Here is a 15,321-nt window from a genome sequence, read left to right as displayed (position 1 = left end):
TGTCAAGATGTATTACTTCTAAGACACCCAAACGCTTGTCGACACCTGTTTTCCTTATATTTGTTGCTTGCCTTCTATAAATTCAACATAGATTTTAAAATCTAAAAAATCAAGAGGACCAAGAGTTCCAATTAGCACAATCATTTCAATTCTCTCTTTCGGGATATATTTCAAATGCTTATGCCACAATATAGAGGAACCCTCAATAATTAATCTTCACTTTGCACCACAACTACATAAAAAGATTTCATTTGTCTTGTAAGTGAGAGGCATGCAAGTCTAACAAATAAAGAGGATCAATTAAAGAGGCAGTATCAATAACATTTGAATTCGAAAAGACTGAATTTCTCATTTTTAAATGAACAAGAATAATCGTATTTGTCCAAACAAGAAATAGAAATTAAATTATGTTTGAACGATAGGACATGAAAAGTCTCATCCAAATCTAAATAAAAACTAGACTCTAATTCTAATCTATAGACTTTAATTGCCTTCACACTAACTTTATTGTTATCTCCCAAGTAAATGAGTTTTAGCATCACTGGGTTTTTTGCACTTAGGTAACCCTGCATAGTAATACTTATGTAAATGCTCTCAAATATATCCACCAGTGTTAGATGGCACAATAACCAAATTAATTTCAGTGCAAACAAAAATAGAAAAATCACCTTTCTTTGCAAGTCACTTTCGATACTGGAGACAATCATTGTTCACATGACCAGCCTTCTTGCAAACGTAACAAGTAGAAGCCTTATCTTGTCTCTGTTGCACAATTGCTTATGAAGTTCCAGTATCTATAGTTGCCTTAGCTTTATTATCCCTTTTTCTTTTCTTGGTGGCTGGATTTTCACTAAGAAAAGTTACTGAGTGAGAACTTTATGTCATTTTTTGTTTCAACCTTTGTTTCTCATGTACATACTGACCAATGAGCTCATTAAGAGCCCATTTATCCATTTGAGTACTATAATTAATCTTAAAGGGACCAAATTGTGCAAGGAGAGAAATCAGAATAAGATGCACAAGAATTTCATCAGAAAGCTCTAACTTTAGTGCCCTCAATGTAGTAACAAGATTTGATTTTCATAATCCTTTACATTCCATTTGCCATGATACCAGTTTGAGACAAGTTTAGTGCGAAGCGTACTTGTCTCTACTTTTTCTGATACAACAAATTAGTGTGCCATTTGGCTCAGGTACTTCTTGGCATTTTTCTCTTTGGGCATTGCACCTTGAATAAAATCAAGAATAGAATGTTTTATTATCATAAGACTCATGCAATTAGAGCGCTCTCATTTCTCATAAGTTACCCTTTGATCAGTAGGCTTAGGATGCTCATCAATCCGAAGTGTATAGTCCAGATCCATACACAAAAGAACAATAGTAACATGTTCTTTTCATTTTGCAAAACAACATCCATTAAGAACTGGAATATTATTCAAATTGGCAGATGTCGAAAATGCATTCACTATAAGAAAAAAAAAAAAAGGAGGTCATAATAAATAAATATCCCATCAATTTTAAGGCATCAACAATGATAAACAAACTATAATTACCATCATGTAAGTTTTAGTCTAATCAAACACCAAAATCACTAAGACAATATGACATATAATTAAAAGAAAATTATATGGTTTTATAAAAATGAGCCCTTATGAGATACTTAGTGCATCATTGTAATCAAGTCTTTGGATGGTAATTACAACATGCAAAGTGGCATTCTCCCAACAAGGTCAGTTAGCATAAATAATATAAAATCGAGGTTTATCAAACAATAACTTTCCTCTGGGCTAACAATTGAATGGATAGATTGAATCATTGATACCAAAATTATATAATTTATATTTAACTACCTTGTACCATCTATGACCCAACAAATAACAACATTCATTTGGACCACTTATTATTTGCATGGATATAGATGTAATTGAATGCAAATTCATGAAGTTTTTACCTTTTTAGGCCAAAGAGAAAATCACCATGATAGATGTCACTTAGGTGACATATAACTTCAATTTCTCTAAACCATATGTATGAATTGCCAATGAATATCTCAAACAAAATTGTGTATATAAATAAGAAAACATTAAGTAATATATCTATAATAGAGATATTTAGAGAAATAGGTTTTTTCTTAAAAAAATTAAATAACAAATGGGTCAGTCAAACAAGTCAAGGTTGGCCATGAGTATGGGTCTTATGATATGATCTGGCCCAATAACGTTAAACCTAAATGGGTTAAAGGTTGGACCCAAAAATTAGGCCAGACCATAGCTACAAGCATCTATATAAAGACAAGTCCAATTTGAAGTAAAAAGAAACCCTATTAGAATTAGAAAACCCACAACCCAAAAATGATTATATGAGATGCAATTTCTTGTAGCAAAACCTCAACTGCTGTCGCCATTGTTTCGGTCATCCAAACACCATTTTTGGCTCCTCCCGATGCCTCTGGCAACCCTTTTTATTATTAAAAAAAAAGTTGGTTTTGTCCCACCATAGGTAGCAGTTATGGAGAAATAACTACACCTCGAAAACCGAATCAAAAAATAATTTAAACAGTGAAAAACAACACAAATATAAAATCATATTTTACAAATAATAGAAACCGAATTTCGGTGACAAGGAGGCTATGATATCACTTGTTGGATAGGAAAATCTGAATATGCTAAGATCTCATGTCAAAACGTTGTAGCTGTAGCAATTTGGAAAATAGAGCGTACTTGTAGCCATTAGAGCGAAGAGCGCAGCGATTCAGTTTTCCACATCTAATAGTCACTCTTTTAAAAAAACTCATAGCGATGGGATGTGTAGAGTTAAGAATGAATTTGGAGTAGTTACCATAACCTATATATAATACCCTAATTTCAATTTTGCCCATCATGAAATAATAGAATTACATGGGTTTTTTGAGTCTCTACACATAAATTGGTTCTGTACAACTTTAATGCACATCATCTCATGACAAAATTATGGGCTTTTAAAGATGGTCTCAATGGCCCACTAATGTCACTTTATTGATCACATCACACTTAATGGGCCTTATAGACATTACCCAAATCTTATATTTGTCAGTTATACAAAATATGATCTATTATCTATGTAGGTCCACTAAAAGGGCTCATTTAGACACTTAAAAGTATCTTGAAATTTTGTGAATGGTAGTGAAATGATGTATGAATAGTAGTGAAATTGTTTGACTTAAGATATTTTATTAGATTTTGAGAAATAAGACATAAAAAATTGAATAAAATATTATAAAGTTAAAAAATTATTTAGATCTAACAATATCTCCACATTATGGGCGTTTGTTTGTTTGTTTTTTTTTTTTCCCGATAATAGTGGGAAATGAAAGAAATCATTCTAGACATTTAGAACTTGAGGGAAATTGTGGATATAGTCATCCCCTCTTTTTTCCTCCGTCAAAAGGTTGAAAGAAGTCATACCTTATAGAACTTGAGGGAAAAAACAAGTAATACACCAAAGTTTCCAAAATTAATAGACATCAACGATTTGTATATTGGGTACTCAAATAACTTCCTTGTTACATGCACACCGCAAAACCCATTATTGTCAAAGGCTGGAAGATCAAGTCAAAGTTCAGTGCTTCAACATGCAGTAATTACAAGGGCTGAGAAGCGGCCCAAAAACAGTAGTATTTGCATTGGGACTATAAAAATTCAATGTTCAAACATAATCAAGTATATTTGGATAATTAAATGGCACTATATACTTTGACGTTAACTCTAATAGCTTAAGACTTAAGTTCAATTCTGTTCAAGACTTAACACTTAACATGCGTTTACATACCTCCAGTCAATGTTAACAACAGTGAGTCCACTAGTTTTTCTTTTGATTTATGGTATATTCTTCTCTCAATATGGCAAAAACCATAAAAGAAAGAGTGACAAAATTTACATAACGCAAACTTGAAAGGTTACATTTTATTGAATACTTTTCTACCATTAACCAAAGTTGAACTCAATTTGTAACTGCACTTGACACTCTTTCTCCTCCTCCTATATCCCCTCAACTTTATCGATATCGGTGGTAGTGTTTGACCCGTCGTCCTCTGATTCTAACACCTTCGACTCTAGTCCTGACTCCACATGATTGATTTTTTTTCTCAATTTGCTATCTTCCTCTACTTCCTTGTCTTCTTCTTCATCGGTAACCTCTTTACCCACCACTTATTTTTCCTCTTCTTTTTCTGGTTTGTGTATCTCCTCTTCAATTTGATGATAAGTGCATAGAAGTCTTAGGATTCCACTTCTTTGGCTTTTCTCACTTAATTCCATTATTTTATAATAGGCAAGATTAGAATTCAGATACTATAAATGTGGTTATGGTTCCCACTCTATATTCACTTTTGACTCCTAGGTATCCTCGTCACAATGAGATTTGAAAGAGAGTGGATATTAGACATAAAAAAACTGAATCGTTGCACTCTTCTTATCCAATGACTACGAGTGTGCTATCTATCAATTTTTCTACAATATTTTGATATGTTATCTTGTGGAACTCTCTAAATCCAACGAGAGGTACAATGTGTCTATTTTGAAGTTTTGACTTTTTTACTAAAATCCATGGATTAGAATTATGGACGTACTAATGCACAATTATGCTTATGAGAATAATGTACTAAAGGGGGTTAATGAGAATGTATTTCTTTAGGGTTCAATGGTTGTTGGTCTATGTTGTGTCTGTTTGGTTGATTTGTTTTGAATGTTTATCATGTGGTTCAAAAGCTAGTGATATGCATCTGGCAAGACTAATCACCCTTTGGCACTTTCTGTTATCTTTCAATCTAATTTTATGTTCATTAATTAGGTTTCGTTTGTTTCAACATGATTTACATAATACATTCTAGCTTTTAATGTCTAAAATTTGCACAACAGACCAGAAGGGAGAAAAAAATGATTCTTGGCTCACGTTGGTGATTCGGGCTTCGATACTATGCTTTTTGCGTTTATCTATGAAATAAATAGTAAACAAATAAATAAAAATAGATAAAGAGAGACACACAGATTTACGTGATTTGATATAATAGCTATGTCCACGGATTATTTAAGGTGAAATTCATTATGATAGATGATTTTACAATCTCTCATGGCCTCACATATCTCACAATACAATTGAGTAATTTATAGAAGATCTTTTGGAGTCGCTATGTATGGTAGAGTTTGTAAGTATGAAGCTTTTGTGGAGAGTCTTTGGAGAGTCTATGGAGAGTGCTTTATTCGAGATTATTAGTCAGAGAAGAGTAATGGTATATATTGTACTTGCATTATTTCACTATATGTAAAATATGGTATTTTTATCATTCATAAATCATTCTTTTTCTAAAAATATATATATATATATATATCTATATTTATACTTATTATATAAGCGGCTATCGAGCTGCTACAGTAATAAACAGTGAATTCTTGTCCTTCCGTTTTTACTTCTATTTTTTTGTATTTTACCGGTTTTGACCTGCTATTCAATACATAGGTGCTGTGCATTTTTCGTGTATTGTAAGGGTATAATTGTCTTTCGTTAGTCGGCAGGTTCAGTCTTTTTTTTTACTCTCAGTCTTATCTCTTTCGTCGTCTCTTTCCTCTGCAACTTCTCTTTCCTCTTCTCTGTGAAAGCAAACTTCTTCTCGTCTTCTCTCTTCTCTGCTTCTTCTCATCTTCTCTCTTCTTTTGGTCTCCGTTTCTTCGTTTTCTTTGTTTAGGTTTATTTTTCCAATGTTGGGTTTATTTTTTCCTTTCATTTCGTTGTTATTGTGTTTCCGTTTGTTAAAACCCTAAAGTTATATTCTTTATTTCTTCTTTCTCTTCTTTTCTCTACTTCCTCCTTTCTCCTCTGCCATGGATCTCAACCGTCAACCAGCCCCTCAGATTCACTGTCGCACAACGTCTTCTCTCTTCCGGTAGTTTTTCACCCACCACTTTTTGCCTATTTTATCCCTGTTTTTTTAATCTCTGTGGGATGTGAATCTGAATCGTAGTTTGAAATTTTTTTGTTGTTTCGTTCATTCTGGATTCCAAAGATTTTGTGGATTTTTTTTTTTATTTCATCTTTTTTCCGTGACAGCTCCAATGGTGAAGTTTCTGAGGGAGCATTGGGAGAAAGCTGGGTGTGTGGTTGGGGAAAACTTCATCAAGGTTGTCCATTGCGACAAGCAGATGATCAGCGGCGGCTACGTTTGTGGCGAAGGGGTATTTGTAGTATAGAAGAAGTTTTTTGGAACCATTTGCCAAGATTTAATTTTGTTTGAGAAGTTTGCTTGCTTTTGTTTGGGGGTATAGTAGAGATTTGCTTTTAATATAACAAACAAAGCTGAAACTTCGACGGGGAATTTGTAGCTGCATATTAATCATTTTTCTTTTGTAAAAAATAATATAATTTTTGTAAAAAATCTAAACAAGTGTAAGATTTCCCACTTGTGCTCTTGATGATGTACACAGGGTCTGTCTTCTCCCATTTCTTTTTTCCATCTGATTTGATTTCTTTATCTCGGGCCTCTAATTTATTGTCTAGGTTTTGTTTGTGCCATCAGATTTAGTGGGTATTTCCTGTGTTTCCCATATTTTATTGTTGTTTTCCATACACCCATGTGATGAACCGCCCAATATGCTTTCTAAAAACATGAGTTTTAGATGTAGTTTGCCCAGATCTAGGTTTTGTGTGCTCAGATTTGGGTTCTTGATAATCTTTTGGGTTCTAGATGTAGTTTGCCCATATATGGGTTTTGTGTGCCCAGATCTGGGTTCTCGATAAATGTCTATGGGTACTTTTTCTATAAATTTCTTGCACTGAGTTATATTCAAACAATGAAACATGCTAATATTGTACATTCATACGCTGATATTGGACAAAACTTCTTATAATATCTTAAACCATGTTAAGTGATTACAATTGCTTGCTTTGGATGCCTTTCTGTCAGATTGTTGCATAATTTACAGCTCTTAATTGCTCTTTGGACAAGTGAGAGCAAAATAAAGTTCCAGCATAATGTTTTGATATTTAAATAGAATGTTTTATTTTGTTTTCATATTTAATTTGAGTCACTAACCTTAATAAATACTACCTTTCATCTTCAGGAAATATTGAAAGCTCCATTGGTTTTACGGCACTGGATATATATATATATATTTATATATATATATATGCTTTTGATCGAAAGAGGGCATAATCTTGTACTCATTCTAACAGTTTAATTGACCTGATCTTTTTTCAAGGACTTCAGACTTAGGGTGCCATCATGGCCTCCTCTTTCATCACATTTTAGTACTTATGGCATCCAAAAATATTACCATTATCATCTGCATGCACGAGATATTAACAGATGAAATTTTTGGATGTTTCTGTTCATGTTTGCATTTTAGCTGCAGTTGCAAATTTGATTGTATGCCTGAGTGAGTTTGATATGCAGTGTGACTCTTACTGATTCAGTCTAAAACTTCTGTAATGGTTTTACTTCCAGATATCTTTTGGAAAGATTTTACTGCGGTAATGGGTTTGGATTTCTTTCTTTTCTTTTATATACTTTGGTTTTGTGGTGATTCGAGTATGTAGCTTTCAGTAATCGATTTGTTTCTGTTTATGTGATGGCAACTTGAGTTGTGTTTTGGAGATTGTAGAAACCCAAGTCAGTACTAAATGCCGCACAACAAAGTTTGAATTTGCAGTAGAATTTAAAAATATATATTATTTTTTACAAATAACCATTTCATAAAACTAGATAAACGTGCTTTACACGTTGCTTTACACGTTGCTCCCGTCTAGTATATATATAAAGGTTGATGTGCAATGACATTATCGTAGTGGAATGAAATTATGACGGGAGTCGTGAGTGCGCCATATAGAATTTTTCTAAAAAGAAATGTTACTTTTTATCTTGTGTTTTGTCGTCTAAAATTACACTTGAGTGGCGCCCTCTCATTTAAAATGGCTGTCAACATGACTAAATAGTATGTTTTATTCCACGGTTCAATACCAAATTACACATTTTATTCAACCTTTAAAAATATAATATAATATCTCCAAACAATTACCGTATTCACATTTGAACATTAAAAATATGGCCCGTGTTTTTTGTGGCGGCTAGGAGAGTTTTTCCTCTTACAAAAAAACTTTTTGCAAGGGAAATTCAACTTTTTGTGACAGTTTTTCCGTCATAAAAAACCGGTTATTTTGTAGTAATTTAGGTTCGAACGTACTAATTTTATACATTTGAAGTACAGTGAGTTCAAACGTATAAAATCATGCTCACAAATTGTTTAAGTGACGATATCCTACGTTCAATCACTTTTATATATTTTTTATACACTTCATTGATATAATTAATTAAAATAATTATTTTATATTAAAAAAAATAACCAAACCAATCACATTAGTAAAATTTGTAAAAAATACATAAAACAAAATTGCACATAAGATTTTTATTTTTGTTTTCATATACTGCCACTTAAAATATATCACATCATAAATATATATATATATATATATATAATTAAAACTAAGAAGACCATGTACTACAAAAAATAGTCTCGTAATTATTTTGAAAAAAAAAAAAAAGAAAAGGGAGAAAGTGATGAAAATGGTTGTCAAAAGGCACTAATCAGAGCACAATTTCCACAAAGTTCTAGACCTTTAACTTGATTGACAGAAACCACCGACAACATGATGGTTATGGCTTATCTTTGAAAAGTGACAAAGCGTGAGATTTAAGAAACAAGCTTCAACAAAACACAAATAACAACTTTGATGTCTCAACCCTAACCACCACAGTCCAAAGACATGATTCCCTTCTTACAATTGTCGATTAATTTGATCCATTCTGAACAAAAGAAAATATTATCTTAACCATTTTTAAGGTAATTTGACTGCCACCAAACTCAGATTATTACATGAGCAATTCATGCATGGCCAATCCATACAAGCTGGCACTGATTTTCTTTGCCAAGAGCTCTTAATTAAGTCCTGATTTGATTATTCAGTTCAGATGAGATGATATGTTTTGTTGAAAGTTGAATAATATATTTTATAATATTATTTTTATAAAATTGAATTGTTTATTATATTTTGTATGAGAGTTTAAAAAAGTTATGATGATAAGATGAGATAGTTTGATTTTGTGTAACCAAACTAACCCTAAAATAGTAATCATATTGTGCTTTTGAACTTTTTGGAATCAATGAAAAAGAACCTCTCTTTCTTGGCAAAGCTAATGAACTAAAGTGACACAAATTTCCTTGTAGCAGTAATGACTTGCACTGATCAGGATGCTTAATTAGCACTACTTCATTATTATGAACATGAACATGAACATGCTTGTTATTTTTTTTTTTTAACTACTTTCATGATCTGGGTCCACCACCACATTTTGTTAGTTAAAACTGTCTGTTTGTCTCTGTCTTTCTCTGCCTATAAATATCCATGAAATTATTGTTTTGAGCTAAAAGAGTTGACTGTAAATAATGGCTCTCATTGTTGCAGTATTCCTGAGCTTGGTTCTCATGATGTTGTTCTCTGCATTTTCTCAGAGAGCTGATTCACTAAGCTTAAATTACTATGAAAAAACATGTCCGAATGCAGAATCAATCGTTACAAATGCTGTCAAGAGTGCAGTGTCAAAAGACAAGACAGTTCCAGCAGCACTGCTCCGGTTGCATTTTCATGACTGTTTTATCAGGGTAAGTAAAGTTCATATATATATTTTTGGAAAATAACATTATTTATTTATTTTGTTTCACTCGTGTTCTTTTAGGGCTGTGATGCCTCCGTGTTGTTGTACTCAAAAGGGAGCAACAAAGCAGAAAAAGATGGGCCACCCAACGTATCCTTGCATGCATTTTATGTCATTGACAGTGCAAAGAAGGAACTTGAAGCTTGGTGCCCTGGCGTGGTTTCTTGTGCTGATATCTTGGCTCTTGCTGCAAGGGATGCTGTTTCCCTAGTAAGATATATTAACAAAACTGAATTACTAAACATTCTGTCCTATAATCGAGATCTAACCCTTCTAAAAGGAGATTTCTTAAATATTCTTAAGCGAAGAGAAATTTCCACAAAGTCGAAATCTTTACTGTTTTACAACACTTCTAATTCCCGAGATTGTACTTATATGTCACGTAGGAGACTATCAGAGTCTGCTAAAATAATTTCACACTTCAAGATCAAGAACTTAATACAAATGTTCTAAAGAATCTTCTAGGGGGTAGTTATTTAACTTTTTAAGGAAGATATAACTAAATCCTATACTTTATTATGATTGGATATGTGAATTTAATTGATAGTCTGGAGGTCCGAGTTGGGAAGTACCCAAAGGAAGAAAAGATGGGAGAACTTCTAAGGCCAGTGAAACAACACAATTGCCAGCTCCAACTTTCAACATATCTCAACTGCAACAAAGCTTCTCTCAAAGAGGTTTGTCTATGGATGATCTCGTGGCTCTTTCAGGTAAGTAAACCCCATTCATCATTACACACTCTCAAATAACTTCAAGAAAAAGAGGTTAATGTAGTTTCTCACAAAACATGACCCATTTGCAGGAGGGCATACTCTAGGGTTTTCCCACTGTTCTTCCTTCAAAAATAGAATCCACAACTTCAATTCCACGCACGAGATAGACCCCTCTATGCATCCATCCTTTGCAGCAAACCTAAAAAGTGTTTGTCCCAAAAACAACAAGGCAAAGAATGCTGGTACCTCCATGGATCCTTCTTCAACAACCTTCGATAACACTTACTTCAAATTGATCCTCCAAGGGAAGGGTCTGTTCTCTTCGGACCAAGCTCTGCTTGATTTTCCAAAAACTAAGGATTTGGTTTCCAAGTTTGCCAGCTCACAAGAAGCTTTTACAAAGGCCTTCGTGAATTCAATGATCAAGATGAGCAGCATCACAGGTGGACAGGAGATTAGGAAGGATTGTAGAGTGGTAAATTAATATTTTTAGCATAGCCCATGTCAAGCTATGAGCATAGAAATAGAGTATGTCCCACCGTTTCCTTATTTTTATTAAATACTCAATAAATACTGTAAGGGTATTTCATGTGTCTCACTCCCACTTGAGACCCTCAAATTCTTACCCAAACTTAAGGAGATTTTAATTCATTTTCAAGAATTCGAAAAGGATTCAAGCATGCTATCATACCAATTGCTGCCACAGTTTTTTCTCTCCCTTTCCAAACTGCCAATGACTAAGAGCACATAATAGGGGTTTATTATAGAGGCATAGGTGAAAATATAGAATACAACGCAACTTAGATATAGATAAGAACTGTTAAACCAACCTACATTGAATTTGGATAAGAACTTAGGGGATCTGCCCCATCGGTTTAAACGATCCGAATAGCATGGGAAAAATTAACCTTGTAAGATGAGTACATGTTTCTCACAACTGTTTTAAAAGGTAAATCAAATCTAAACTCTGAAAAAATTTAAGCATACCAACTAAGAGAGAGAATTGATGGAATTCATTCCAAAAGTGCAACTAATTTTATTGGTTCCCTACATAATCACATATATTAGACTACCATACTATTGAAGGATTGCAACTCCTTGTATGTCAGTAAACCACTACCTCATCAACCAAGATGAGTGGCAAAAGTCAACAAGCAAAGACTCCTTGCTGAGCAATTAAGATGAACAAGTATCATCTTGCTACACATATTTCGTATGACCGTGGGCAGCATGAACTTTAATCAGAATGACTGTATGAGAAACTTTGAGAAGCTACTCCGGTTACCTAAGGCTGTACATTATTCAGAACAATCTCTGTCAATTGAATGTTGCCACTCAACCCAGATGCCTTGTCAGAAGGCATGAATGAGAAGCCGTCAAGAAGCTTTAGACACTTTAACCCCCATTTTGCCATCAAGAACGAAATAAGATGATGCCCACTTCATTTATGGAGGAAAAAAGTAATAAGAAAACAAGTTAAGTGTACACACAAGTGCCTGTGATCCAGTATAAAATACATTAGAATCCAAAGGAACTACAAAAATACCTTCGATTATGGTAGGTTGTTATGAAGACTGACCCAGGAGAATTTTGCAACAGGAATGTCACCGTGGCAAAGAGATCATCAAAGGCTTAGCACCACAAATATTGGAACACATATTTCAGCCAATTAAGACAGACAACACACACACGCGCACACACACAAGAAACAAAACCTACCGGTAGTGTCATACAATACATCTGCCCCAAGAATAACCTTTGGGTGTAAACTAAATATAGATGCATCCCAAACTCCCCAAGTCAGTCCCAGTACCTACAAAGTAGTACTAAATCTCCTTAAGAAGCAACTCAAAAGGCCAAAGTGGTTTACAGGTAAAATATACTTCGAATCATGCTTGTAGATGGTGAGCAATCAAGCAATGGGATCAAAAAACAAAAAGTGAAAGATAACCATTTTTCTCTAGGTATTTTTATCAATTGAAAGTTTCCAGAGCCTTTGCCCAGAGGAACTACTGTGAACTGGCAGTTTATATATTAACAAAAATAATAGTAGCAATAGCAATACATTGCACTTGAGTTTATTCAGGCCACACACTTTTTTCATGTTGTCCAGCACCTGCAGATCCAAAAAAGAAAAATTGCACAATGTTATCTAAAAAAATATTGAGCAAACAAATTTCATAGGGCATCAAATAACTAGTCATGCTAACAAAACTCCTAACTCCTGTACCACACAGCATGATCATTTCCAGCACAAAACCAATATTGTGAAAGCTCATTTCAGGTTTGTGGTTCTAATGGATACTCCAGAGAAGAAGAAGAAAAGGCCCTTTAATTGCCATTTAGTCATCAGCATTGATGTCTGATTATTATTTAAGAAGGGAGAGTGGTTCTTGTACATAATAACACATATTCTAACCAAAATATGGCAAACTGCCCTCTGGCCCAAAGGATTTCCCAGGAACTTTTTGTTTAGAAGAGAAAGTACTGGGTAAAATTAGACTAAAACGTGAAAACCATGCATATTGGCAGTTACAATAGGGTTGAATTCTACGTCCCATTTGAAGGTCAATATTCCATCAAATTGAGAATCTCAGCCCAAATTCCGGTTGTTGGGTGTGTCAAACTAGTCACCACATTTTCAGGCCAAAAAAGAAAAAGTGGGTCCCCATAATCATCATATGGGTAGTCTTCAAGTTTACGTAATTGAGTCCTGAAATTATTGTGTTTTAAAGAAGAATCCATCAGATAACAAAAAATTATCAATCTTTTAAAGAAGGATTCATCAGAAAGTACATCGAAACATAATTTACTTCTATCGATCACAGTTATATTCTTCTCTAAACTCAACCTTATGGTTATCAAGCACAAAAGATAAGAGTGCAAAAGATAACAGATTAGCAAAACTGGTTGAGAAGTAAAACCTCTGTTCTATCGGACGCGTCGGTAAGAGTGACATTAGCACCCACTTTCGCGGCAACCAAACCAGGCAAGGAAGTTCCGGCGCCTAGCTGCAAACCAGAAATTACAATTAAAATTATATAAATGCAGCTGTAAAAATCGCATGCTAATCTTTTCATGGAAATTGGATCCCGGAAATGACCCCAAACAATTTGGATTAGAGGAATTCAAGTGCCTACCTCAATCACGCTGGCTCCAGAAAAGCGCAATCTCTGTTGCCAAACATACTCGGCCAGGACGATACTGCATGGCCAGACAAACAGGCCATAGTCCTCTTTCATGTTCTGCATCAGGAATCAGTGAAAACACCAAGAAAACGAAATAAGAAAATCCAGGTCTAGTGTGGATTTTTCTGTTTTCAAATCAAGGATTAAAGAAGAGATGGAGGACCTCAATGATCGAGATAGAAAAGGGCGATTCTTCCGAGTCATCTCCGAAACAATGCCGGGATATCGTCGTCATGGGCTTCTCGGCCAGTTCGCTGGAGTGACCGCCTTCCATATCTGTCGGGAATACGCCGATCTTCCGGAATTGGCAGAACCGATGCTCAACAAGAGCAGCTTCGACTTTTGAGACTCCATTGCATAAGGCCCATATCGTATTCGATTTTCGGTGTTTCTTTTCACTTGGGGTTGGCCCAGTCATATGAATTGCGTAGCCCATGTGTTGAATTGAAGTTAAATTAGGGCTTGCAATTGGATTGTCGTGACAGCACGAGTTAATGTCGTACGCGAGTCGATATAACTTTATTTTTTTAAATTAATGTAATTAATGCGTTTCACAGCTTCACACACAATCACTTGCAACAAAAAAAAAAAAAAAACGAGATTTGGGAGTTCAAGAGAACACCTCTTATGTCTAAGTCTGTAAAAATGATGGAGATTTTGCTGGCAATCGACTCAGTTGGGTTTCGTTGCCATACCTAGCTGGTATAAATAAAACCCAAGACGTTTTCTGTTGTTATGTGATAACTGCTTCATCCATTAATTGAAATTGAAGCCAAGAGATACTGAGGCTTAGCTTATTTCGAATAAGCTGATAGCCCTTCTCCCGAAGCTCTCGGGCAGCTATTCTTTTGGTGTTAGCTATTATATGCTCAGACTGGACTAGGCCCTTAATTAGCTAGGTTATTGGGCTATGCTACAGTCTAGGCCCATGATATGACCCAGTAGGCCCCCGGAAGTCTCATAACCCCTTCCAGTTATCCCGCGAAGTCTCATCACGCGTGATGGGACTTGTAATCATGTCATCGCTTTGTTGTTTAGGTTTTCCGTCATTTCATGCCCCCTTGTTAGGATGTCGTTTCACATTCGCGCACTTTCACGTATCCCACTTAACTGTTATGGTTATTTATTGTTTTCAGGCATCCCATTTTTTCCATCTTCTTCTCTTTTGGTACTCTTCTCTCCTTTTTCATGAACTCTGCTTCCTTGTATTTTTCCTCAATCTCCTTTGCGAATCCATGGCTTCCTCTAAAGGTAACCCCTTGTCTTCTTCCTATGGGGCTGGGTCTTCATGACCCAACGACCTTCCTCCTCGCTCTAAGGAGGCGACTGTTAACCCTAATGTTAGAGAGGGTCTACTCCTCATTCGATTTTTGAAGGCCATTCATGGTCCTCAACTATCTCCCGTCCCGAGTTGGATTCCATGAGGGATAGCTTCAACATCCCAGACTTGGTGGTTTTGGATTTGCCTGACCAGCGTCGTGGACCCGTCAACGTGAAAGGTATGGCAGTTTCTGTTGTGTTGTACTTCTCGATGTTCATGATGGGACTATGTTTGCCATTTTATGACCAGTTCACGACATGCTAGACCTCTTGGGTCTTGTTTCGGCTCAACGTGTGCCCAATGCCGGGCAGATTCTTATGGCCTACTACATTCTCTGGCGACGAATGTTGGAGCCCACAG

The 15,321-nt window shown here is 35.1% G+C and overlaps 2 protein-coding genes across 2 annotated transcripts; one reads left to right on the top strand and one right to left on the bottom strand.

Annotated features, from left to right (window-relative positions):
* Positions 1 to 9,436: 9,436 nt before the first annotated feature.
* On the top strand, positions 9,437 to 11,132 carry LOC121260813 (peroxidase 64-like). The gene is made up of 4 exons (XM_041162845.1): positions 9,437 to 9,686; positions 9,761 to 9,949; positions 10,287 to 10,449; positions 10,542 to 11,132. Exons 1-4 carry the CDS (start codon positions 9,471 to 9,473, stop codon positions 10,934 to 10,936), a joined length of 963 nt encoding a protein of 320 aa, XP_041018779.1. The 5' UTR covers positions 9,437 to 9,470; the 3' UTR covers positions 10,937 to 11,132.
* A 311-nt stretch (positions 11,133 to 11,443) lies between these two features.
* Positions 11,444 to 14,084, bottom strand: LOC121260814 (methyltransferase-like protein 23). Its single transcript, XM_041162846.1, has 7 exons — positions 13,804 to 14,084; positions 13,593 to 13,697; positions 13,377 to 13,463; positions 12,518 to 12,568; positions 12,172 to 12,265; positions 11,999 to 12,083; positions 11,444 to 11,891 (listed from the first exon to the last, which is right to left on the bottom strand). The coding sequence occupies exons 1-7, from the start codon at positions 14,074 to 14,076 to the stop codon at positions 11,738 to 11,740; spliced, it is 849 nt and encodes a 282-aa protein (XP_041018780.1). The 5' UTR covers positions 14,077 to 14,084; the 3' UTR covers positions 11,444 to 11,737.
* Positions 14,085 to 15,321: the final 1,237 nt, after the last annotated feature.

Source organism: Juglans microcarpa x Juglans regia, chromosome 4D (assembly GCF_004785595.1).
Source record: "Juglans microcarpa x Juglans regia isolate MS1-56 chromosome 4D, Jm3101_v1.0, whole genome shotgun sequence".
In the NCBI taxonomy this organism is placed as follows: Eukaryota; Viridiplantae; Streptophyta; class Magnoliopsida; order Fagales; family Juglandaceae; genus Juglans; species Juglans microcarpa x Juglans regia.
This window is presented reverse-complemented; position numbering and strand designations above follow the sequence as displayed.